General features: G+C 38.6%; 1 protein-coding gene across 2 annotated transcripts in view; it reads left to right on the forward strand.

Moving 5' to 3' along the window:
• Positions 1-23,904, forward strand: part of GUCY1B3 (guanylate cyclase 1, soluble, beta 3) — a 63,034-nt gene that overhangs the window by 16,493 nt on the left and 22,637 nt on the right. For both annotated transcript variants that reach the window (XM_010852514.1, XM_010852515.1), the window contains exons 2-4: positions 3,910-4,010; positions 5,759-5,877; positions 19,953-20,150. In XM_010852514.1, the coding sequence (XP_010850816.1) occupies positions 5,785-5,877; positions 19,953-20,150 (291 nt within the window). In that variant the 5' untranslated portion in view covers positions 3,910-4,010; positions 5,759-5,784. The remainder of the gene's footprint in view (positions 1-3,909; positions 4,011-5,758; positions 5,878-19,952; positions 20,151-23,904) is intronic.

Below are 23,904 nucleotides of genomic sequence, written 5' to 3' on the forward strand. Positions count from 1 at the left end.
AATCTACAGCAATAAATGCTGGAGAGGGTGTGGAGAAAAGGGAACCCTCTTACACTGTTGGTGGGAATGCAAACTAGTACAGCCACTATGGAGAACAGTGTGGAGATTCCTTAAAAAACTGGAAATAGAACTGCCTTATGATCCAGCAATCCCACTGCTGGGCATACACACTGAGGAAACCAGAATTGAAAGAGACGTGTGTACCCCAGTGTTCATCGCAGCACTGTTTATAATAGCCAGGACATGGAAGCAACCTAGATGTCCATCAGCAGATGAATGGATAAGACAGCTGTGGTACATATACACAATGGAGTATTACTCAGCCATTAAAAAGAATACATTTGAATCAGTTCTAATGAGGTGGATAAAACTGGAGCCTATTATACAGAGTGAAGTAAGCCAGAAAGAAAAACACCAATACAGTATACTAATGCATATATATGGAATTTAGAAAGATGGTAACAATAACCCTATATACGAGACAGCAAAAGAGACACTGATGTATAGAACAGTCTTTTGGACTCTGTGGGAGAGGGAGAGGGTGGGATGATTTGGGAGAATGGCATTGAAATATGTATAATATCAAATATGAAACGAGTTGCCAGTCCAGGTTCGATGCACGATACTGGATGCTTGGGGCTGGTGCACTGGAATGACCCAGAGGGATGGTATGGGGAGGGAGGGGGGAGGAGGGTTCAGGATGGGGAACACATGTATACCTGTGGCAGATTCATTTTGATATATGGCAAAACCAATACAATATTGTAAAGTTAAATAAAATTTAAAAAAAGAAAAAAAAAAATACCCTAAATCAGAGTCTTCAGAATTCCAGTGTGTTGACCAATGCTGTTTCATAATAAAATGTTAGTTGTAAAATGAGAAAAATTAGACTCTATCCTGCAAATCAGCAATTCCATTTCTAGGAATTTATTCTAGAATAAATTAAAATTTAATTCTAAACCTAGAATTTTCATAGAGAAATAGAAGTATTAGCTACAAAGATACTGATTGCAAGATTTTGTTTGGGCTTGTGGAAAAAAAGTATTTAATATCGACTAAAACTTCAACATGCCTAACCAAAGCAATTTTATGTAGTCAAGGTATAGAAATATATTTATTGACATGAAAGGATGTCCATCAAATAGTAAATCAAAAAGGAGGTTTAAAAACTGTATGATCTGGTATGTGTTGTGTTATATACAATTATTTTTAAGCATAAACAACTTGAATATAATATTAGCAGTGAGTGAGTGAGTGATAGTTGCTCAGTTGTGTGCAACTCTGTGAGGCTATAGACTGTATCCTGCCGGTCTCTTTTGTCCATGGGATTCCCCAGGCAAGAACACTGGAGTAGGTTGCCATTTCCTTCTTCAATATTGGTGCAGTGTAGACACATAATGCTTCAGGAGCTTAGAACATACTTTCATCCTCTCTCTACAGCTGTGGAAGGAGGATTATATTATTGGTTTCATTTCAGAAGAGAGGGGTTTTTAAAAATTTATTATATTGAAGTATAGTTGAGTTACAATGTTGTGTTAATTTCTTCTGTACAGCAGAGTGATTCAGTTATATATATATATCATTTCCATTCTGGTTTGTCACAAGCTATTGAGGACAGTTACCTGTGCTGTACAATAGGACCTTGTTGTTTATCCATTCTGTATAAAATAGTTTGCATCTGCTAATACCAAACTCCATCCCTCCCTGGAGAGAGATGCTCACGTGCTTTCTGTGATTTGTCCAAGTTCATTTGACAGGTAAGTTCTGGGCTCTGAAATTCATATCTCCGTGCCCACCAAAATCATGCATTTCACCCTACATGTACTGTTATGTGGAACTGCAGGTATATACATGGTCCACTCTGCAGAACACACAGTGTCTGGGGGAATCTCCATCCTACCTGAACATCAGCTGTCCTGCTGTTTGGAGCACACACTGTGTCATGGCCACAGGTGGCTGCTGTGACAGCCCTGCTTCGAGGAGGAGAAGGCATTGAGGCTGCGGGGTGGCATGGAGGAGCTGTCCCAGCTCCTGAGGTGATAGTTCACCCAGCTTCCCTCTCCCGGAGCTTCGGGGCTGAGACAGCTGGGTTGGGCATCAGAGGTGCAGATGCGCGCTCCGCCTGTGTTTGTGCGTCTCACCCAGACAAGGTGTCTGACACCTCAGGCAGTGTTTTGAACGATGGATTTTTTCCTCCTCTTTAGATGCTGGTTTGAGAAAAATGGGCTTCCCTGGTGACTTAAATGGTAAAAAATCCTTCTGCAATGCAGAAGACCCGGGTTTGATCCCTGGGTCGGGAAGATCCCATGGAGTAGGAAATGGGAACCCACTCCACTATTCTTGCCTGGAGAATCCCATGGACAGAGGAGCCTGGTGGGCTACAGTCTATGGGATTGAAAAGGGTCAAACACGACTGAGTGACTAATACTCCACTTCACTTGAGAAAAATCATCCCAACTCTATCAAAATAAATATATAATCATTTGACCACTCTTCAAATGATAATTCTGATTTCCTTTCACTAACCCCATGTGCATTTTGAGCTGCTGCATTTATTACGCGACAGATGTGATGGAAGATATTATCTCTCCACTGGGCACCCCAGACTCATGTGTTTAATACGAAGCTCTGGATCTTATCTCTTGGTCTGCATCCCACTGTCTTTCCTAGTTCAGCTCCTGGTGACTGCTACCTTCAGCTGCTCCAAAACCTGTGTCCTCTGGTGTCCTTCCCATCCTGTGTCCAGTTCATCAGGAACATGTGGAAGCTGTCTTCAGATTAGCTGGGGTCGGGGCTACTTGCTCCCTCCACTGCTTTCACTCTGAGTCCTGTCATCAGCCTTTCTCACCTGAATGTCCCAGTGGCCTCCTAGCTGGTCTCCTCCTCTGTCCCTGCTCTGTTCTTGCTCTGTCCTTTCTCTGACCTTGCTCTGTCTTTGCTGTTACATTGCTATGACCTTGTTATGACCTTACTATGTCTTGTACTGACCTTGCTATGACCTCGCTCTGTCTCTGATATGATCTTGCCCTGTCCTTCTCTGACCTTGTTATGACATTGCTCTGTCCTTGTTCTGACCTTGCTCCACTTTATATGCCTTCAGTCCATGCCCAGTGCAGCTGGAGGGTCCATCCCCTCATTGAGGCCTCGGTTGTTCCTCCCACACCCTGCCAGTGCTTTGCACCTGTGAGCTGCCCAGGCCTCTCAGGGCTCCCTGCAGAGATGCTTCACACCTGACTCCACTGCCAGCTTCTCCATGATGCTTCTGGTTTTGTACTTGAGCCCCTCCGCACCTTGACCAGCTTTACTTTTCTCCAAACTAGTTACCATTATCTGTCATCTGTGTATCTATCTGTCTATCTATCATCTATCCATCTATCATCTGTATATCTGTCCATCTACAGTTCAGGGTTTCAAAGAGTTGGGCACAACTGAGCAACTGAATTGAACTGGACCTATCTAATATATATCTTAGCTTTATGCCTCTTCTGTCCCCTGTTTTAGAATACATTTGTCCCAAGAGCTCCCTACTTTATCCCACTAAAGGGTGAATCTCTAGGGCCTCTAACTGTGCCTGGAACACATAGGGACTCAACATATATTTGTTGACTGTTTACTTAATCAAAAGCTATTTCTTGATTATATTCATTATCGGGTATAGTTCTGGGCATTAGAGTACTATACAAATGTTATTGTTGTTAAAATTACTTAAATATATTATTTTTAATTTGGGGAGGGAGATGTGAAATAAGATTTTTTTTTTTTGATAGGTACATGAAATTGATTTAAACAAATTTGCCAGAAGTGAATTCTCTTTCAAATAAAAAATTATTTTTATATAATCATTGTAGGTGTAGTATCTGTTCTTTCCTTTCAACTTTTCACCCTGTCTGCCTTGTTTTTGTTTTCTAGAAAAGAGGCACAATTAGATGAAGAAGGACAGTTTCTTGTCCGAATAATTTATGATGATTCTAAAACATATGATTTGGTTGCTGCTGCAAGCAAGGTCCTCAGTAAGTTGAACGCGACTTTCTTTCTTTGGCTAAGCTGCACGTCGATGTCCAAGGGCATGCATGGTCCAAGGTCACACTGTATGGTTGCACAGGTTGTGCACTGTACAACCCTGATGGGAGGACAGTCACATATAGTATTAGGCTCAGGCTACATTAAGTTGTGTTATTCTTTTTACAAACTCTTTAGAGAATAGAGGAGCTCTCTGCCTCTCCCCACAAAAAGCCATGCGTTGAGGAAGCAAAAAATTGTTGATACTTAATGTAATAAGTTAATGATGTAAAAATAACTTAATGTTGCAGTGTCAGCATCACAGTAATTACAAAAATGTATTATGTAGAAAATGTTATCTCCAAATCTCTTTTGTAATCACAAGTTTTGTTAGGTAATGGTAAAAGAAACAAGAAACTGAGATCTACATGAGACAAAACTCATGCAAAGAAGGCAAAGTCAAAAAAAAAGCTTCATTGGAAAAAAGTTGTTCTCAAAGTAGTATCTCTTATCATTGTAGTACTTAATTTATACCGAGGCTACAGTTTGCATAGACTAGATGGATGCTTTTTATCTTTGTCAAAATAGCTAGAAGAGAAAAGGCTACCTTTTGTAAAATACAAGAATTACTGTAAAAGTATGGTAAATTGTTAATAAGAAAAATATCCAGCATCACTAGTAATCAAAATTGACACAAATATGAAATAATTTTTATATAAATTTGGCAATTAAAAAATTAAAAATCTAGTGTAGTCAAGGGTAGAATTAAAGGGGAAATCATACACATTTAAAATCTGATGGGAAAATTAACTGTTTTGGAGAATAATTTTGCATCATCAGTCAAAGTCTGTTTAAAAATGTTTAAATTTTAGAAATATTTAGAAACTTTTTATAAAGAAATAATTAGATTTATTTACATTAAGGTGTATGTGTATTTTCATTTCAGAGTTACTTATATTATCAAAAGTTGGAAAAGTGTGCATTTTGAGCAAGTAGGCATTGGTGAAATGAATTGTTGCATATCTGTGTTAAATAAGTCTGATTAAAATTGATATTAAGAAAAATTTTAATTTTAGGAAATAACAGTAATTGAATATTAAGAAAAAGGCAGGATCTTAGGCTATATATTATTTGTAACCTGGTTATTAAACATGCATATTTTTATAAAGAAAAATGATTTTGCACCCAAATATCTGCCTGGTGGCTCAGATGGTAAAGACTCTGCCTGCCAATGTGGAAGACTTGGGTTCAATCCCTGGGTTGGGAAGATACGCTGGAGAAGAGAATGGCTTCACACTCCAGCATTCTTGCCTAGAGAAGTCCATGGACAGAGGAGCCTGGCAGGCTATAGTCCATGGGGTCACAAAAAGATACAACTGAGCGACTAACACGTTCACTTTCGCTTTTCATCTTCATGTGCATTCTTGATGGTTTTAAAGATCTTTCTCTTATTTTTCAGAAAAAGTAAGTTATACCTTACATATAAGTTTGAAAAAGCTCAAAATTTTGTCACAGAACCTGAGAAACTGGTTGCTTTGCTTTTAAGTACAGACTTAAACTGTTAACATGTCAATATGCTTCTTCTCAGATTTCATTGTATTTTCCTGGCCAGATATTTTTCCTATGATCTGTTCACTGTGCAAAGAAATTGAGGATATTTAACATTTCTGTCATGCACTTATCTTTATTCCTGCCTCTAATGATTTTCTACCTCTAATACGTTTTGTTTCTGTTGTTGCCTCTCAAATCTATAAACCAGATCTCAACGCTGGAGAAATCCTCCAAATGTTTGGGAAGATGTTCTTCGTCTTCTGTCAAGAATCTGGTTATGATACAATCCTGCGCGTCCTGGGATCTAACGTCAGAGAATTTCTGCAGGTGAGCAGTTTGAGTTCCTGGTCCAAAAGTTCTGATTTTCTTCTTCTCCCACGTGGGCTCTAGAATCCCTTTGTTCAGTTGGCTGGATGAGTGTCTAGCTGCTGAAATGAAACCATAGGGGCATTTTCCCTAATTCACATAAAATAATAATTATTAGATGGTCTTGAGTACATTTTAGCATTTTTCCTTCATATTTTTTCTTTAATTTTTGGTTCTGACACTAAACGTTCAAGTTCTAAGCTAGTGGTCTCTGAAAGACTCAATGTGTTGTGATCCGTTCAACTGCTTTTTAAAAAATAAGTCTTTGTGCTGGTAGCTGTGCTTTTATGTATATAACCTGGGCTTGTTTTCTAAGTCATTCTGACTTTAAGTAATTAAATAATTCATCAGTATCTGTAAAGTTCTACCTGAAGCTAATTGTTTCAGGGAAAGAGCCTACCACCAAAACAGGTTTGAGAATCATTGCTCTGAGTTACATATTAGTTAATCTACTCTGGAGAGGAAAATAGGAACTCTTCCTAGTCGGTTTCAGGTGAAGTCAAGATAAATAGTATCACCAGAAGCTTTTGTTTTCTTGTTAAACTACTTATTTTTTTTCTTTTTACTAGTGAATGACACATCAGGTGGGAGACTATTTTGGGATCAACTGTCCTATTTTAAGCACAGGCATTTTTGAGACTCTCATCTTAAAATGTGCTAACATTGAACGTTATGTGGTTCTTTGTAAGGGATATTTCTAAACTGGCTGCTGAGAGCAGCCAGATCTTGCTGGAAAATGATGTCAGCACAAGACCAGCTGAACTGGAGCCCAGCTTGGAGGGAATGTAAACGACATTCAGTCCAGCTGCGTTATTGATTTAACAGCCAAAATAAGAACTTGAGTGTTTAATCAAAATGTCTGTTGTTTACATAGTGACATTTTTCTTATAAACTTAAAACAGCGTTAAATCAAGATGGAAACCAGTTTCCAGTCTGTGCCATGGATTTACCAAACTACTGGTGTCCAAAAAACCTGCCACTTCCAAATGAAGTCGCTGCCAGGAGACACTTAAATTAACCTTTAACAGGCCGTATTTAAATGAATTATTTTACCTGGATTAAAGTTTGAGATTTAAAGATATTTTGAGATTTGGGGGGTTAGAATACATTCCCATTTTTAATATTTCTGTTGACTCCTGGTCACTTAAGTTCCAGTTGCAGCTCCTTTCTCTTAATTTTATCTCTCTCTCTCAATGGTCACATCTGTGTTGACAAAGCAATCATGCAAATAGTTTACTTTTACCTTTACTCATTGTGACTGTCTGCTAAGTGTCCAGTGGCTCAGCTGAGGACTGGCGACTCCTGGTGGTTTCTCCTGGTTCTAGAGCTGTCCTGCCTGCAGGCTGGCCTCTAGGGTAAAATGCACACTGGGCTTCAAAGAGAATGCAAATAGATCGGGTCTGTTTCATATTGATTACATGGTAAAATGATAACGTTTTGGGAATACTGAGTTATATAAAAATGTATCATAAACATCAATTTCACCTGGTTCTTTTTCCTTTTTTAAATGTGCCTACTAGAAAATTTAACATGTATGATTGATGTTTGTGACTTGCTTTAATGGCTCCTAAAGCCTTTTATTTTCACTGGACAGCATTGTTTTAAATAGTTTTGAGTCCATTTTCATCAAAGTCAATAGGCAGTTTTAAAATTGCACACAATTTTATTTTATTAGCATTTTTTTTGGGTGCAAGTATGAATAGTGAGGAAATTGGAAAGTTAGAATACTATAAAGTTTTCATTAATATTGTTTATGTTTGAATTTTTTCCTGGTTTTGAAATTGAATATCTTGATGGCAAACTGGTTGTATTAACATATTGCTTTCCTGAAAAGTAGATATTTATGGTATGAGTAGGCTAATTTCAAATAAATTAAATGGACTTTTAAAAAAAAATGCCTATGAAATAAAGCAACCGATTTTCATGAAGTTTTTTAAGGTTCTAGCTCACATATAAAAATTGACACTTTTCATTACATAAAATAATAAAACATTCTTTATGGTAGACAGCAATCCTTTGTAAAAGAGTAGGATAAACTAGGCCTTATTTTAAAGATATGTAAAAGATTTTTTTGTGTCTTTCACCACTTGATTTTAACTAATCATTAAATCCTTAGAGTCTGTTTCCTAAACACTGAATTTATCAGAATCCTACCACTTGTCTTCATTTCCCCTAGCCTTCTGTGGGACAGTCCACCATTCTCTACAGAATGCATAGGTTTCCTCATCTCTCTGCATGACTGCTCCATCTCCTCGCCATTCTGTAACTAGTGATTTTTCTTAAAAGCAAATATATCTCATTCCATCATTTACTTGCTTAAACCCTTCAGTAATTCCCAGTTGCTCCTTGGAAATGTAAAAAGCAATTAAAATAATTGAAACTACTTACACCCCTGTCTGTCTCTCTTCTTCTCCAGCAGCCCAGCCAAACAGAATTTCTTTCAGACCATATTTTTTTCTAACTAGCTTTCTCCACCTTCTGAGCTTTTGCACCTGCTCTTCCCTTTGTCTGGACAGTCTTCCTGCTCCTTTTCACTTAGATTGATCTTCTTCATCCTGCTGGTCAGATTACTTCTTCCAGGAAGGTTCCACTCCTCTCTTAAGGCTCTACCCTGATGGAGTCAGGGAACTGACATTTCTCATGTTTTCACAGTGCGTGTGTCTCCCTACCCACAGGAGTTCTCACTGTAGATCATTTCCTGTTTGGGACTGGAATGTAAATCCCATGAGGCCGGGGGTTGTGTATAGTTCCTTAATGATAGTATCATCACAGATACTATCTGGGAATGAAAAAACATATTTTAAAAATGAATAGTTGCTGTTTATACAAAAATAGGAAACAAATACCCCAATAGCTCAAGATTAATTCTATTAAGGGTAAAACAAATTCATTTTGAGTGAGGCTATATAACTTTACTAAGAGATTGATTATAGACTGAAATATAGAAGAGTAGACATACTCTTGGAGAAGGTAATGGCACCCCACTCCAGTACTCTTGCCTGGAAAATCTCATGGTCGGAGGAGCCTGGTAGGCTGCAGTCCATGGGATCGCTAAGAGTCAGACACAACTGAGTGACTTCACTTTGACTTTTCACTTTCATGCATTGGAGAAGGAAATGGCAACCCACTCCAGTGTTCTTGCCTGGAGAATCCCAGGGATGGGGGAGCCTGGTGGGCTGCCGTCTCTGGGGTCACACAGAGTCGGACACGACTGAAGCAACTTAGCAGCAGCAGCAGCAGACATACTCTAGACCAATTTCCTTTTCATTTGGATGTGGCAAATTACTGTTTATTAATTAATATGCAACTGACATTACTTATATCTATTGAAATTTTCAAAATGTTTACCCTGACATTTCCATCTGATGATTTCAGGTAGCAATAAAATAGCTACTGAAATTCTAACATGGGAGAACACTGGCCATGCCCTGGGCCGGGCACCTCTGTTCACTTGCATCCTTCTGAGGGGGACTTCCTTGGGGGTGTCTCTCCCAGCCTCTCAGTTGGATACATTATTAAGAATTACTGTATTAAAATGCATATTTTTTGCTTTTCTTGAAATAATTTTTATGTTTTCTTAGTACCAGGCATAGTATATAATAGGCGATCAATAAAGAGTCTTTGAATGATGGAATTAGTTAATTCTGAGTTATATGTATATATTTTTTTATTTGGCCACTAATAGGCTATTTTATCTGGTTAATAACGCTATTCCTTTATAAAAATTTTATAATCAAGGATATGCTGTGTAGATAGTATCTGTAGTTCAGTTCCAGAAAAATACTTGTTTCTCACTTAGCTTTTGTCGTTTCCTTTGATTCGTGTATTTAAACATTTTGACAATTTAAACAGCTTAAATAATGGACAATTCTCCTTTGAAAGGTTTTGCTGCCAATATAAAATTCCTGGTTCTGTTTACCCAATCTCCCTTGTGTTTTCAAAGTCAATTTAAGAATTTTTACATCATACCTATTTTTAATCTACCTCAAGACTTTCACAAAAAATAGCTAAAAATTCTAAGTAGGTAAAGTAATAAAATATAAGAAGCATTTTTATAAGAAGCTTTTTAGAAAATTACTCTTCTCTAGACACTACACAATTTGGAATTGATTTTTCCTAAATGTTCTTTGAAACCATCAGTTTGTGGACTGTAATAAAAGTAGATAATCCTTGCAATTAATTATTATCCTTTTCCTGATTTAGTAACCAGAAATATGATTTATTATAAAAAGATAAACAAAAGTAGAAAGACATTTTGATTTAGGTTTTTGGATTTTATAGATTTTTTTTCTGGATTTCTTGTCTTAAAGTTTAGACTATATTTCATAAGAATTTTTTTCTCTGTTTTGGCACTTTCTTATTCTTGAATTGGGAATAAAATGTGGTTTCATGCTGCTTCTGTAGTAAATTTCTATGTGAAACTTCTAGTGTATTGATTAAAATAGTGCAGAGAATATATCAGATTTGAAAGTTCAATTAAATGCTGGTAAGGAATGTCCAATCTGATGGTATTCCACCCTAATCCATAGTCACCTTGACTTTTGATATCCTATTGCATTATTGCAGGTTGTCTTTTCTCAAAATTGCTGTAATATGATTGTACTTCTCCCCCATGAAAAGTTAGAGCTCGCCCATGTCCCCTGTGACAAGGTAGAGCTCCCATCCCTTGGATCTGGGGTGACTTTAGTGATTATTTGATCAGAAGAGTATAGCAAAAGGAACATTCTTAATACTTTGTAGGCTAGTTCGTAAGAACTCTTGAAATTTCCGTATCTTGAAGCACTTGCTCTTGGGATGTTCCCTAGAGGTACCCACCATGAAATGAGATACTTCAATACAGCAGCAGTCCTGCTGGCTGAGCCCTCGGGTGTCTGGATGACCCATCTTGGGAATCAGCCTGGTGGAACATTATGGTGACTCCATGGCAAACTTCTATGTCATCCCACTCTGAGAACTTCCCACTGAGTCCATATAACCCATAAAAACATGAGAATAATATCATTGTGTTAAGCAAATAAGTCTGAGGTGCTTTGATATGTGGATAATTGGAACAGTATTCTGTGTATTTTCCCCTTTATTTTGTGTGTGTGTTAGTAAATATGTGTCCATATGTGCACATATTAAGTTGAGCTTTGATTAATCTGGGTTTGAAAAGATAAGATTGTATATGGCCTCTGGGACTGGAATCCAGGTCAGTTCACAGCTGGGCTACTGATCCACTTTCAGTGGTGTTATGTTATTATCATGTAATATATTCTTTACCTCCCCAGTAATTTTACAGATATAAAATGAAGCCTAGATAAGCATGGAAGGCTGTCAGGTTGACTGCTGAAAAATAAAGGAGTCATATATAATCTTAGAGGCCAGTTAGGATTTAAATTATGAACCTGCTTAAATAGCATAGGAATCTCAGTAGAAAAGCAAGCCAATACTCTCTAATCATTAGCTGGAAACCTCAGCTTCTTCCACTTTTACTGTGGGTTTGAGGCTGTTTCACTCACTCTCCCAATTCATATATATCAGAGTCTTTTGCCAAGGCCTGTGTTCAGCCTGTAATGGGATTTCCTTAAATCTGTGTTGGCTCCAGGTTTTGGCTTCTAACAGACAACACTGTAATTTGGCCAGCCTGCCAGGAGCAATCTGGGATTGATGGCCCATCTAAAATTCTTAAATGTTTGTGCAAAGTGTTATTTTGGGAAAGCTGAGGTTTTTTCCTGAACAGCTGTGAAATTCTAATACTTCCCTAAATTATTTATAATATTTTTTAGAAAAAAATGCACCATTCATTTTATTTTTAACTTTGAATTTCAAAAGGAACTTTTCTCAACATACAAATGCCAATTTCTGTAATCTGTATCTACTTGAAGAAAATGCATAATGTGAGAGCCAAGAGTTGAGTTTAATCAGTGTCTTACTGAGGACTATGGCCGGGGAGACAGCATTTCAGGAACCTCTGAGAAACTATCCCAAAGACCTGAGGGTGGAGGTCAGTGTGTGTGTGGTGTTGGCAGAGAGGGGCATGAAGTCAATCACACATCTCCGTACAAAGCTGCTGCTGGTCACAAAGAGCAGGTATCATAGTTAATATTTTTAGTGCTTCTCTAACTGTGGAAGATGCAAGAAGCCAGGTTCATGAAAATTTCCTCCTGAAAATATCTGAGGGCCTGTTCTAGCAGTTCCCCTCATTCTTCATCCTCACCCTGACTTCTTTCTTGGGGTTGTTGAAGGTCAGCGGCTACAAGGGCTCAAGGACTAAATTCTTATAGAATACGGTGGCAAGTGACATTCCTTAGTTGGCACCTGAAATTTTAAAATTTGATAAGTTAGAATTTTTAAAGGAAGATAATATTTTAGAATTTTAAGAATTTTTCTTTGAATAAAGTATATATTTTCACAGTTTTGCAAAATATAGTCAAATGAATATAAATGAAAGTTTTTTAACATGAATTTAGAAGCAGTAAAAAAAGTGAAATAGTTTACACAGGTAATTTTATGACTATTTTCATTTTTTTCTTTAATTAAAATTTCTCTTGAGATGATAGTAATAATAGGTAGTTTTAAAAATGCCATTTAAGTAATTTTAGTGACTCAAGTATAATTTCTTTTTAAATAAATCCTTGTGCTAAGTTGATTCAGTCATGTCAGACCCTGTGAACCCATGGACTGTAGCCCACCATGTGCCATGGAATTTTCCTGGCATGAATACTGGAGTGGGTTGCCTTGCCCTCCTTCAGGGGATCTTCCCGACCCAGGGATCAAACCTGTGACTTTTACATCTCCGGTACTGGCAGGCGAGTTCTTTACCACTAGTGCCACCCTTACATTATTTATTTTAGAAAAGAGTCTCTGTATCTTTTCAGTTGGAAAGCTACTTCTCAAGGAGTTGCTTGAAGTAGAAAAGACAAAAGTATCATTAAACATTGAGTCTGACTCATTCTGACCTCATACCACTCACACCCTGACCTTGGCGTTTCCCATTATTGGGGGTGAGTTTCTGCTTTACCTAGGTCCTGCTTATTTCCGTTTTTCACATTAAAATTCTGACATGACATCTTTCTTAAAAACTTGAAAAATGATTTTCAAAGTACGTGACTCTCACAAGTAAATACTGTTGTTGGGCTTGCTGTTCAGAAGTGTGAGGAATCAAAAGAAAGGAAATCCTGTGCCTCATTCCTTTCCTTAAGCGGAGAGAGATTTGCAATGATTGATTTTTAAGGCTTTTTCCTGATATAAACTTCAGTAACGCTCTCAAATAACACAGATGGCTCCCTTTCTCTCCATCCACTAGAATAAAGATTCATTTTTAAAAATTAATTAATTTTGGGAGGGGCTGTGCTGCTTGGCTTGTGGATCTCAGTTTCCTGACCAGGGATTCAACCTAGGGCCACAGCAGGTAAAGCCTGGAATCCTAACCACTAGGCTGAGCCTAACCACCACTAAGGGGACTCCTTAGAATAAGGATTCTTAAAAAAAAAAAATATTGTTTATTTTTATCTTTGGCTATTTTGCGACGGCTTTCTCTAGTTGTGGCAAGCGGGGGCTACTCTTTTGTTGTGGTGGTGGGCTTCTTATTGCAGTGGCTTCTCTTGTCGCACAGCACAATCTCTATAGGGCTCATGGGCTTCTGTAGTTGTGGCTCACGGGCTTAGTTGCAAGTGGAATCTTCCCGGACCAGGAATTAAATGAACCCTCCCTCCTGCATTAGCAGGCAGATTCTTAACCCCTGTACCACCAGGGAAGTCCTAAGGGTTTCTGAAGACTGAAAAATCTCTTTCTCAAAACTTTTAAGGCAAGTCCTTACTACAACCTATTTATGTGCATCATTTAGGAATTTTTAATTAGATACTCTGAAAGCAGGGGAATGAGGTATTTAATTCTCAGAAACTTTCCTCTGTGTGTGTGTGTGTGTGTGTGTATATATATATATATATATATAATGCTTATGTTTGTCATATTAGAAAGAGAAAATTTGCATTTATTTTGGAACATTCCAAAATATTAAAAAATCTGAATCTGGAGTATTTCTCAAAGGACTAGTAATCTCTCTTGTGTCCTAAATCTGTGGTGTGTACTAAATGTAGAACTTGTTTCCTAGGATGCTAGCATTGGTTTTTCTTCTATAAATGACAAAGCTAGGAGACTTAGAGTAGAATTCCTGAGAAACAGTTCTTTCATCTTGCATGTAGAAAAAAATGGTAAAATTATATCAGAACATTAAGAGAAATGAAATGAAAACCTCAGACCAGTATTTTAATATATTGAGGCAAAATAGATGGACAGAACTCCTCTTATTCCCATCCTGTTTTTGAGTATCATAAAGCTAAGAAGAATGATGTGAAAGCATATTTGAGGTTGGCTTTACTGTTTCCTGGGAATCTACTTGTGCTGAAACACATGTGTTATCATTCAGCTCTTTTCTTTGTATACCCACCTCCATGATTATATTTAAAAATTAAAGAATACCAGTTTCAATATGAACTCTTGTTCTTCAGAATATATTGCTACAACCATATTGATGAATAATTAGCTTTGTATGTATGGTATTATAAAATGTAGACAGACAAGGTTTTCTCTTGCCTATTTTGAGTGTCTTTTCTGTGACTTTTGAGGTTGCTGCAAGCAGTTGGAGTCTGTGAAGAAAGCACATTTTTGACAATACTAATGTACTCAGTTGGAAATAATTTAATTTTTAATCATGAATTCTATTTTTCATAATAGGCAGTGGTAATAGCTTTTATTTTGGGAGATTAAAACTCTTTAAGGGAAGCTGTAACTAAAGAAATCCCAAGAGTATTTTTATGGTTAGATACTATCTAAAGAAAATCAATATTACATTAAGTGGTGTTAAATCTTTTATGCTCCAAGAAAGCACTTTAGTTGTCCATTTAATTAACAGCAAATTCAACATAACAGTCTGTCTCTGGAGAATTGGTACCACAAAGACTTAAAAGATTAACATTTGACTTCCTGTGCTTTGGTTTCCCACTTGCTTTGAATTGATAAATTCAAGTAATGTTTTTTTATTAATACCTCAGTACCATCAATAACTTTATTTAAAGTAAATGTTAAATTAAAAAGGCTTTAGGTAATTAAATTATTTAAATTAAAATGGCTCTACATTTAGGGAGCAGTGCCAGTCCCTGTGTGACTCCTGACCTGAGTTCTGGGTTGTTCTGGCCCATCTCTCACTTTCTTTAGCATCAGTGATGCAGAGGAAGTAAATGGTACCATGGTTACTGCCTCCTGCTGTCTGCTTAGCTACACATAGAAATGTGCACATGTAATATGACTGAAGATGAAAATAGATAAGTGTGAAAGTGATGTGGGCATATTGACCTAAGATACACTGTATTTGAATATTTCATAGAAGAAAAAGTAGAAAAGAATTAAAATGTATATTTCAAGTTAATGTTTGACTCATTAAAATTTTTTTTTCTGTAAAATGAGCCACAATCCAGTACCTGAGCCTGACTACATTAGGAAATTTCTTAAGGACAAGAACAACAGTTTAATTTAGCAGCAACAAGCTGAATTTTGACTTTGTGGGAAACAGAGATGTGTATAAAACCCTTCTGGTGATTTCCTTTCTCACCAGATTTTTGCAGCATCAGCAGAGGGGTGTGAGGGGTCTGACAGGGTTATGAAGAGCAGGCCTCATGTCTTCCCTTCCCAGGAAAGGATTCCCAGGGGAAGAACTCATCATAGGAAAACCCGCTGTGTTATTTACCAAGTAAAGTGGCTTGCTGCTGCTGCTGCTGCTGCTGCTGCTGCTAAGTCGCTTCAGTCGTGTCCGATTCTGCATGACCCCATAGATGGCAGCCCACCAGACTCCCCTGTCCCTGGGATTCTCCAGGCAAGAACACTGGAGTGGGTTGCCATTTCCTTCTCCAATGCATGAAAGTGAAAAGTGAAAGTGAAGTCGCTCAGTTGTGTCTGACTCAGTGACCCCATGGACTGCAGCCTACCAGGCTCCTCCATCCATGGGATTTTCCAGGCAAGAGTACTGGAGTGGGTTGCCATTGCCTTCTCCGAAAGTGACTTGAGGCTTCTGTAAACTGACCATCCTCAGCGCCTGCCACGTGGAGTTCCTTTCCCATGGCAACAGCAGCCTCTGGCGGAGTCAGAGCCACTTGATATTTGAGTTAAGAATTGGCCTGGCTTAATTAGAAGAGGTGTAAATTGAGGGAAGAAAACAAGATCTTAGCACTAGGCGTGAATGCATTTCAAAAAGAAACCAGGGTCATCAGTTGAGGAGACAAGATGTTCATCCGAGTCAGAATGCCAGTTTCTGAGGCCTCAGCTCTCACCTGTGCTCTGCGTCTTTGGACCCTGGCTTCACTCTGAGGTGTTGCTCCCTTTCATGCACCCAAAGCCACTCTGAACATTGTTGGGTGATTTAAACCACGAACTGCTTACAGTCAGGGACTGCATCGTGCAGATCTGATCTAGCTCTGTACCCTGCCCCCACCTGCACCGCACACCCTGTGAGACATGCATACACATGCTTTATACAGTGGACATGTGATGCATGTACAGCGCACATACAGTGAGTAGATGGGATGAGCATGTGGCAGGGGCCAGGCTGCAGTGCCCTGATGGAGTCACCTTGTACCATACTCGCTCCACCTCCTTTCTGATGTCTTACTGGATCCTGTTTCCCTAAACTGGCCCCTTTGAAATGTTCAGAATGCAAACCATCCTTCAGTTTTAGCCCATTTCCAGCACTGCCTTTTCAGATGTGCTCCCTTTTTCCCCCCAAGAACACCATGCATGCTAAGCCGCTGTAGTCGCGTCTGACTCTTTGTGACCTATGGACTGTAGCCCATCAGGCTCCTCTGTCCATGGGATTCTCCAGGTAAGAATACTGCAGTGGGTTGCCATGCCCTCCTCCAGGGGATCTTCCCCACCCAGGGATCAAACCTGAATCTCTTCTGTCTCCTGCATTGGCAGGTGGGTTCTTTACCATTAGTGCCATCTGGGATGCCCCATGAACACCATAACAAACTTTATTGCAAAATTGTACTTAAGTATCACATTTCTTGCTGAAATCAACTCTATTATGAAATTTACAAACCATTTAAATATGAGTTTGAAATCTCTGCATACTGAGTAATACTTATATGTGAAATATATATGAAATATTATTTTTCCCAAATATGTTCTTTATCTTTATTTCTTGTATTTAATCCTAGTTTTAAATGCCTTTTCATTTTAAAATTGTTCTTTTTAAGAGAAAATCTGAAAATTTGATATTTTATTTCTTATTGAAAAGTCGTTTTCAAGCTGTAACTCAGAGGGGAAATAACTCTGAAGACAGGTCCAGCTTGCTGCTTTCTGCCAAAAAGACCCCAGCATAGAATCCTGTCCCCGTATTCCCGTCTGAATTGGCCCCTTGCAGAGGTGAGAGGAGTCTGTTGGGGTATCAGATGTGCTCCTGAGGCCTTTGGTATTCTGAGATCATTTGCTTTTCTCATTCTCTTTAGCAATAACCACCAGTTGTTGACAGATTACCATTTGATCAGTGAATTAGCTTTTTTATTGTTACAGTAACAAATTACCACATGCCTAAGTGTTTAAAAGAACACAGATTTATTATCCTATAGTTTCCTAGGTTGGGAGTCTAAAAGGGGTCTCCCTGGATTGTAATGTAGATACTAGCAGGACTGCGGCGGTGGGGTGGGGGGGGTGGCATTTCCTTGCTTATTCAGGTGTTGGCAGAATTCAGCTCCATGTAACCACACATAGACCCGCGGACCAGTTTTCTTACTGGCTGTCACGGGGGGCTGAGTAGGGTCCCAGGGTGCCACCCCCCCAAGGCCCTGCACAGGGTGTCCTGCATCTCAAGTCCTGCTTCCTTCTCAGCTTTCATCTCTCCTTGTAACCAGGAAACGTTCTTGGCATCTAAGACTCAGTCACTCATGGGATTAGGCTGGGTCCACCCTGGTAATCCAGGATAATTTTTCCAACTTCCCAACCCCACTTTGCCACATGAGGTAATGTATCCAAAGAGACTAGGTCTGGAAATCTTTGGGCCAACATTATTTTGCCTACTACACCTGAGTGTGCTAATGTTTTATCCACATCATTTTAGTTATTTCTATTTTATCAGAGGAAATCAAGTGGTAAATTGGCCACATTATCATGAGCTGACACTTGTTCAGTCGCTCAGTCGTGTCCGACTCTGCGACTCCATGGACTGCAGCACGCCAGGCTTCCCTGTCCTTCACTATCTCCCAGAGTTTGCTCAAACTCATCTCCATTGACTGGATGATGCCATCCAACCATCTCATCCTCTGTTGCCTCCTTCTCTTCCTGCCCTCACTCTTTCCCAGCATTAGGGTCTTTTCCAGTGAGTCAGCTCTTCACATCAGGTGGCTGAAGTATTGGAGCTTCAGCTTCAGCATCAGTCCTTCCAATGAATGCTCAGGGTTGATTTCCTTTAGGATTGACTGGTTTGATCTCCTTGCAGTCCAAGGGAATCTCAAGAGTCTTCTCCAGTACCAAAGTTCAAAAGCATCAATTCTTCGGCACTTGGCCTTCTTTATGGTTCAACACGCACATCTGTACATGACTACTGAGATGACAGGGGCAAGATTTAAATCCAAGTCTGCTTGATTCTAAAGCCACCTTCCCCGTGACTCCCAACACTGTGCTGTGCTGTGTGTGTGTCTACTATATATGTGTAGCACATACACACACACACACAAAGAAGTTACAAATGTGCTGAAAAGCCAAGTCAGAAGTATCGTTTGCATCATTTCTTCTGGTGATCTTTAAACAAATCTGTTTTTTTTTTTTAATATTAGAGGGTGATACTAGATAATGGGAATTTGGTATGTTCTGAATTAATCACAAAGCTATAAGAACAGAAAATATTTATTTGCAAACTTATTAGTTCTCCAAGACTTCAGTTCTGAAAGGTTCAGTTTCACAGGTTCGCTGTGAGGCTGTACTTTGATTGGAAACTCTGAAGAAATTAGACTGATTTAATTTCCAAAGTGATTTTAATTACTAAAATATTATTTCACAAATGAATATACTAACATTTTCATATGTTTATAATTCTGATATAGTTTTTTGAATTAATAGTTAAGGTTTAGTATTGTTAGAGAAACAAATGGTAGTATGTGATCACTTTGGGAATTCTATACTATTTATCATAACATAAATATACAGCTGCTCAAACTCCTGTAAATATGCATATCTTTGCTTTAGCTCATAATTGTGTTTCTTTTTTCTGCTTCAGGCATCCTTTTATATCCCCATGTTTGTTTACCCTTCCTTAAAATATTTCTACTGTAACAATCAAGATGTTTTTCTTTTTTTAAAATCTACTTTATTGAAGTATAGTTGATTCACAATGTGTTAATTTCTGCTGCATGGCAAAGTGATTCTGTTATACATATATATATGTTCTTTTTCATATTCTTTTTCATTATGGTTTATCACAGGATATTGGACATAGTTCCCTGTGCTGTTATATAGTAGCACTTTGTTGGTTATCCATTCTGTATATAATAATTTGCATCTGCTAATCCCAAATTCCCCATTCATCTCTCCCCCACTCACTTCCCCCTTGTTAACCACAAATCTGTTCTTTAGGTCTGTTCTCTACGTCTCCATGTCTGTTTTTGTTTTGTAGATAAGTTAGTTTGTGACATAGATTGGATTCCACATTTAAGTGAAATCATATATTTGTCTTTCTGTCTATCTTACTTCAGTTAGTGTGACCATCTCTATGTCTGTCCATGTTACTACAAAGGCTGAGTAGTATTCCATTGTACATATGTACCCCATCTTCTTCATTCATTCACACAGATGCTTTTCTTAATTGCATTACCTTAGTTTCAGGCTCTCTGGGTTCTGGCTTTGTCAGGATGCATCCAGGGAAGGGTGTGCCCTGGGAGCATTCATGTGACCCGTCCATCTGCCCCCAGACTCAGCTCTGAGTCTGTCTGCTCTCTCAGCCTGCTCTCCTGAGAGTGACTGCCGCTCAGAAGCAGGATTTACTCATCACCGTGTGCTTTTCCCCACAGAACCTTGATGCTCTGCACGACCACCTTGCTACCATCTACCCAGGCATGCGGGCACCTTCCTTCCGGTGCACTGATGCGGACAAGGGCAAAGGACTCATCCTGCACTACTACTCAGAGAGAGAAGGGCTGCAGGATATTGTCATCGGAATCATCAAGACAGTAGCTCAGCAGATACATGGCACTGAAATTGACATGAAGGTAATGGGCAATAAGGGGGGCTCCTCTGAACACAGGTGACATGTGGTGTTAGAAAGGCTCCCAATTTGCCCTTGGACATCGCTGTTAGTGGACCTCAGCAGAGGTATAGATTAGCCGTAACAGTGGTGACACTGGCGATCTTCTATGCTTGGCCTTGGAATGCATGATACAGGAGAGTTTTCCTTGTGGGAGCAGATTTTTCTTTCCATTTATACATTGCTTTAGGCAATGATAAATTTAATTTGCATTTCCTGGGAGTCACACTTGCTGGGAAGCAGGAGAATTTGTGACTGGCTTAGCCGTGGCCTTCAGAATACAAAAACCCATGGACACATTCTAAAATAATATGAAGTATTATTTCACTGTTCATGGCTTCTTTGTGGATTTTTTTTGGGTCTATCCCTGAAATGTGGTTAGAATATCTCATTTTGTGAGCCAGAAGTTTTGCTTTTTTTAAAAAAAAAAAATTAGACTGTTTTGTAAAAGCCTGGCTTTTACGTCATACTTGCTTTGTTATTGATAATACCCACTGTTTTGAGTGATGGTTTTAAGGTATTGATACAATAACTGTGCAGTAAAAGGAGCCATTGTTTTTCCATATTTCTGACCCAGAGAGCTGCTTCCAGGCAGCTGTGTTTTGTGTGTCTTCATATTTAAACACAAGAGCCATTTTTTAGCGGCCCTAAATTTGACAAAAGTGGGGAGAGGAGTGCCCTATTACTGTGTAGTTTTTTCACAAATGGTAACATTTTATTATAGAAAAAGCATCCCAAATATAGGATTTTATAAACACTGGTGGGTGAACAAGTACAACTTTAAACATAAATACAAAGTAAAAAGGCAAAACCTACCAGCCTTTTGCTTTTTAGAGAAATGTCATGTTCTCCTGCAGAGGTGGTCTCACCAGAGCACAAATGTGACTCCATCTCCTGTAGAGGCTTCAGGTTCACTTTTTCAACTATGCCCCGTCGAACAGTTTCAAAACGATGGCAAGAAGTGGCATGAATAAATCACTGAGACTGATTCTTAACTTTCTCTTGACTTTTACTTGGAAAAGCCTCCCCATCACACTCTGACAATTTAAAGCCTGTGCTCTGTGTTTATTCACAAAAGGACCTCCTGGAATACTAGCCATCCTTCCTGCGCTTACTCCACACTGTTTTCATAGAGCTGTGTACATTAGTTCAAGATAATACTGGCTGTTACACATCATGCAGTAAATCCAGCTACTTTCTTCTAGCTTCCTTACCTTTTTTTTTTTAACTGTCATTCTTTCTTTATGGAAAATCTAATAGGCAGTGTACTTTCCTACATATACAGTTACATTCTAACATGTGTGGGAGGCCCAAACTTTAAGTATAGTATTACAGAAATAAAACTTGTAACATTTAGGTTGATTATATTAGGAAAGCATCCTGCATATTTAATCTAGTACCGTTGCATTACATTTCAGTTTTTTTTTCCTTTTCTGGAGTTTCTGTTAATTCTGACATGATCCCCAGGTGCATTCTTTGTTTTTCTACTACTAGAAAGTGGGAAATGTGGAACATGATGTTATCAAATCCAGAGACATTTAAAAATTAAAAACTTAGGTTAAGGATTGAAATTCATGCATGATTAGGAATCTCACTGGAAATCATTTAAAATTCAATATGCGTTTCATTTCCAACTTCGGATTCTAACACCAAACTAACACCTCATCTCGAGTGAGGGAGCCTGTTTCAAGGGGGTTGTAAACACTGGTCTGCTCTTGGTTTGTTAATTACTTAGCCAAGTTGAGCAAGAAGCAGGTACATAGAAACTTCAGGAAAGAAACATTAACTGTTGCACACTTGGAAACTGCAATTCCCATGGTGATTAGAGTCTTTGCTTGGGAGGTTGACAGCAGAAGCACTCTATATACAATTCAAGTTTTTACTTAGTCGTGGTAATCACTTATAGACACTTTATACAATATGGGTTGTTCATTGATTCAAGTACTCCAAAATAGGTGTCTGAAATATTTGCATTTGGTATTTATATTTGGTGTATTTAGTTTTTTCAAGGGCAATGTTTTAATTTCCTGAGGTATTCTTTTTTTAATTTATTTTTTATTGAAGGGTAATTGCTTTACAGAATTTTGCTGTTTTCTGTCAAACCTCAACATGAATCAGCCATAGGTATACATATATCCCCTCCCTCTTGAACCTCCCTCCCATCTCCCTCCCCATCCCAACCCTCTAGGTTGATACAGAGCCCCTGTTTGAGTTTCCTGAGCCGTACAGCAAATTCCCATTGGCTATCTATTTTACATATGGTAATGCAAGTTTCCATGTTACTCTTGCCATACACCTCACCCTCTCCTCCCCTCTCCCCATGTCCATAAGTCTATTCCCTATGTATGTTTCTCCCATGGTTGCCCTGTAAATAAATTCTTCAGTACCATCTTTCTAGATTCCGTATATATGTGTTCAATATGGTATTTATCTTTCTCTTTCCGACTCACTTCACTCGGTATAATAGGTTCTAGGTTCATCCACCATCCTGAGGTATGCTTAAGTCTGTAAGTCTCATAAGTCTGGAGCTACCAGATAATTTAACTACTTAAGAAATAGTAGACCATGTCATGAAGTGATAAATGAAGGAGAGGTTACAAATATAATCAGAAAAGCTGTCTTGCAAATTTAAGCAAAGCAGAAGAGTGGAATTGAGGAATTCGTAAACTTGGCTTGCATATAATTCAGTTCTTCTAGCTGAAATGGAAAGAGTAAAACATCAAAATTTTTAGATTGCTTTGTGTTGCTTTGGAGACTTTAGGGAATGAGTCTTCTTGAGGCAAAATTTTCCCATCGTAAATGAGAATACTGATCTTTAACCAGTGTAGATTGGTGTGGAAGTTTTGATAGTAATACCCTGATTTCACTGTGAAACAATATGTGGGAATATGTATACAAGAGTCCATATTAATTGCTATTTGTTCCTCAGTGCCAGAGTTTGGTGCAGTGAACTAAGGAAAAAGGGGGAAAGGAGCAGTGCTTTGCCCTTATTTAGCTGCAACTGAAGAAATACTCTCCCAACTGCCTCCCATTTTGATCTGGCTGCAACTCGAGATATGTTTTTCCCTTTTTAAGAGGACATGTTGGTTGCAGTTTCTTAAACTCAAAAGAAAAAGTCTTTTTTATACCTTAAGCATGTATTCGCTTGCGAATAATATTTACAAATGTAGTTTAAAAAAATCAAATTATATTTACTTTATTGAATTTGTTGATACTTTACTCGTTTGAGCCACAGATCTTATTTGCAAAATTGGTTCACCATTGCAAATTTACTTCAGAGTTGATTTCAATACTACTTTAAAGATGTATGTTTGGAACTATATACTGGTGTTCAAGTTTATAATCACAAGTACCAAATACAGTATTTGAATGTTTCAGTTCAGTTCAGTTCAGTTGCTCAGTCGTGTCCGACTCTTTGCGACCCCATGAATCGCAGCATGCCAGGCCTCCCTGTCCATCACCAACTCCCAGAGTTCACTCAGACTCATGTCCATTGAGTCAGTGATGCCATCCAGCCATCTCATCCTCTGTCGTCCCCTTCTCCTCCTGCCCCCAATCCCTCCCAGCATCAGAGTCTTTTCCAATGAGTCAACTCGTCACATGAGGTGGCCAAAGTACTGGAGTTTCAGCTTTAACATCATTCCTTCCAAAGAAATCCCAGGGCTGATCTCCTTCAGAATGGACTGGTTGGATCTCCTTGCAGTACAAGGGACTCTCAA

Source organism: Bison bison, unplaced genomic scaffold (assembly GCF_000754665.1).
Source record: "Bison bison bison isolate TAMUID 2011002044 unplaced genomic scaffold, Bison_UMD1.0 scf7180017864312, whole genome shotgun sequence".
NCBI classification, from domain to species: domain Eukaryota; kingdom Metazoa; phylum Chordata; class Mammalia; order Artiodactyla; family Bovidae; genus Bison; species Bison bison.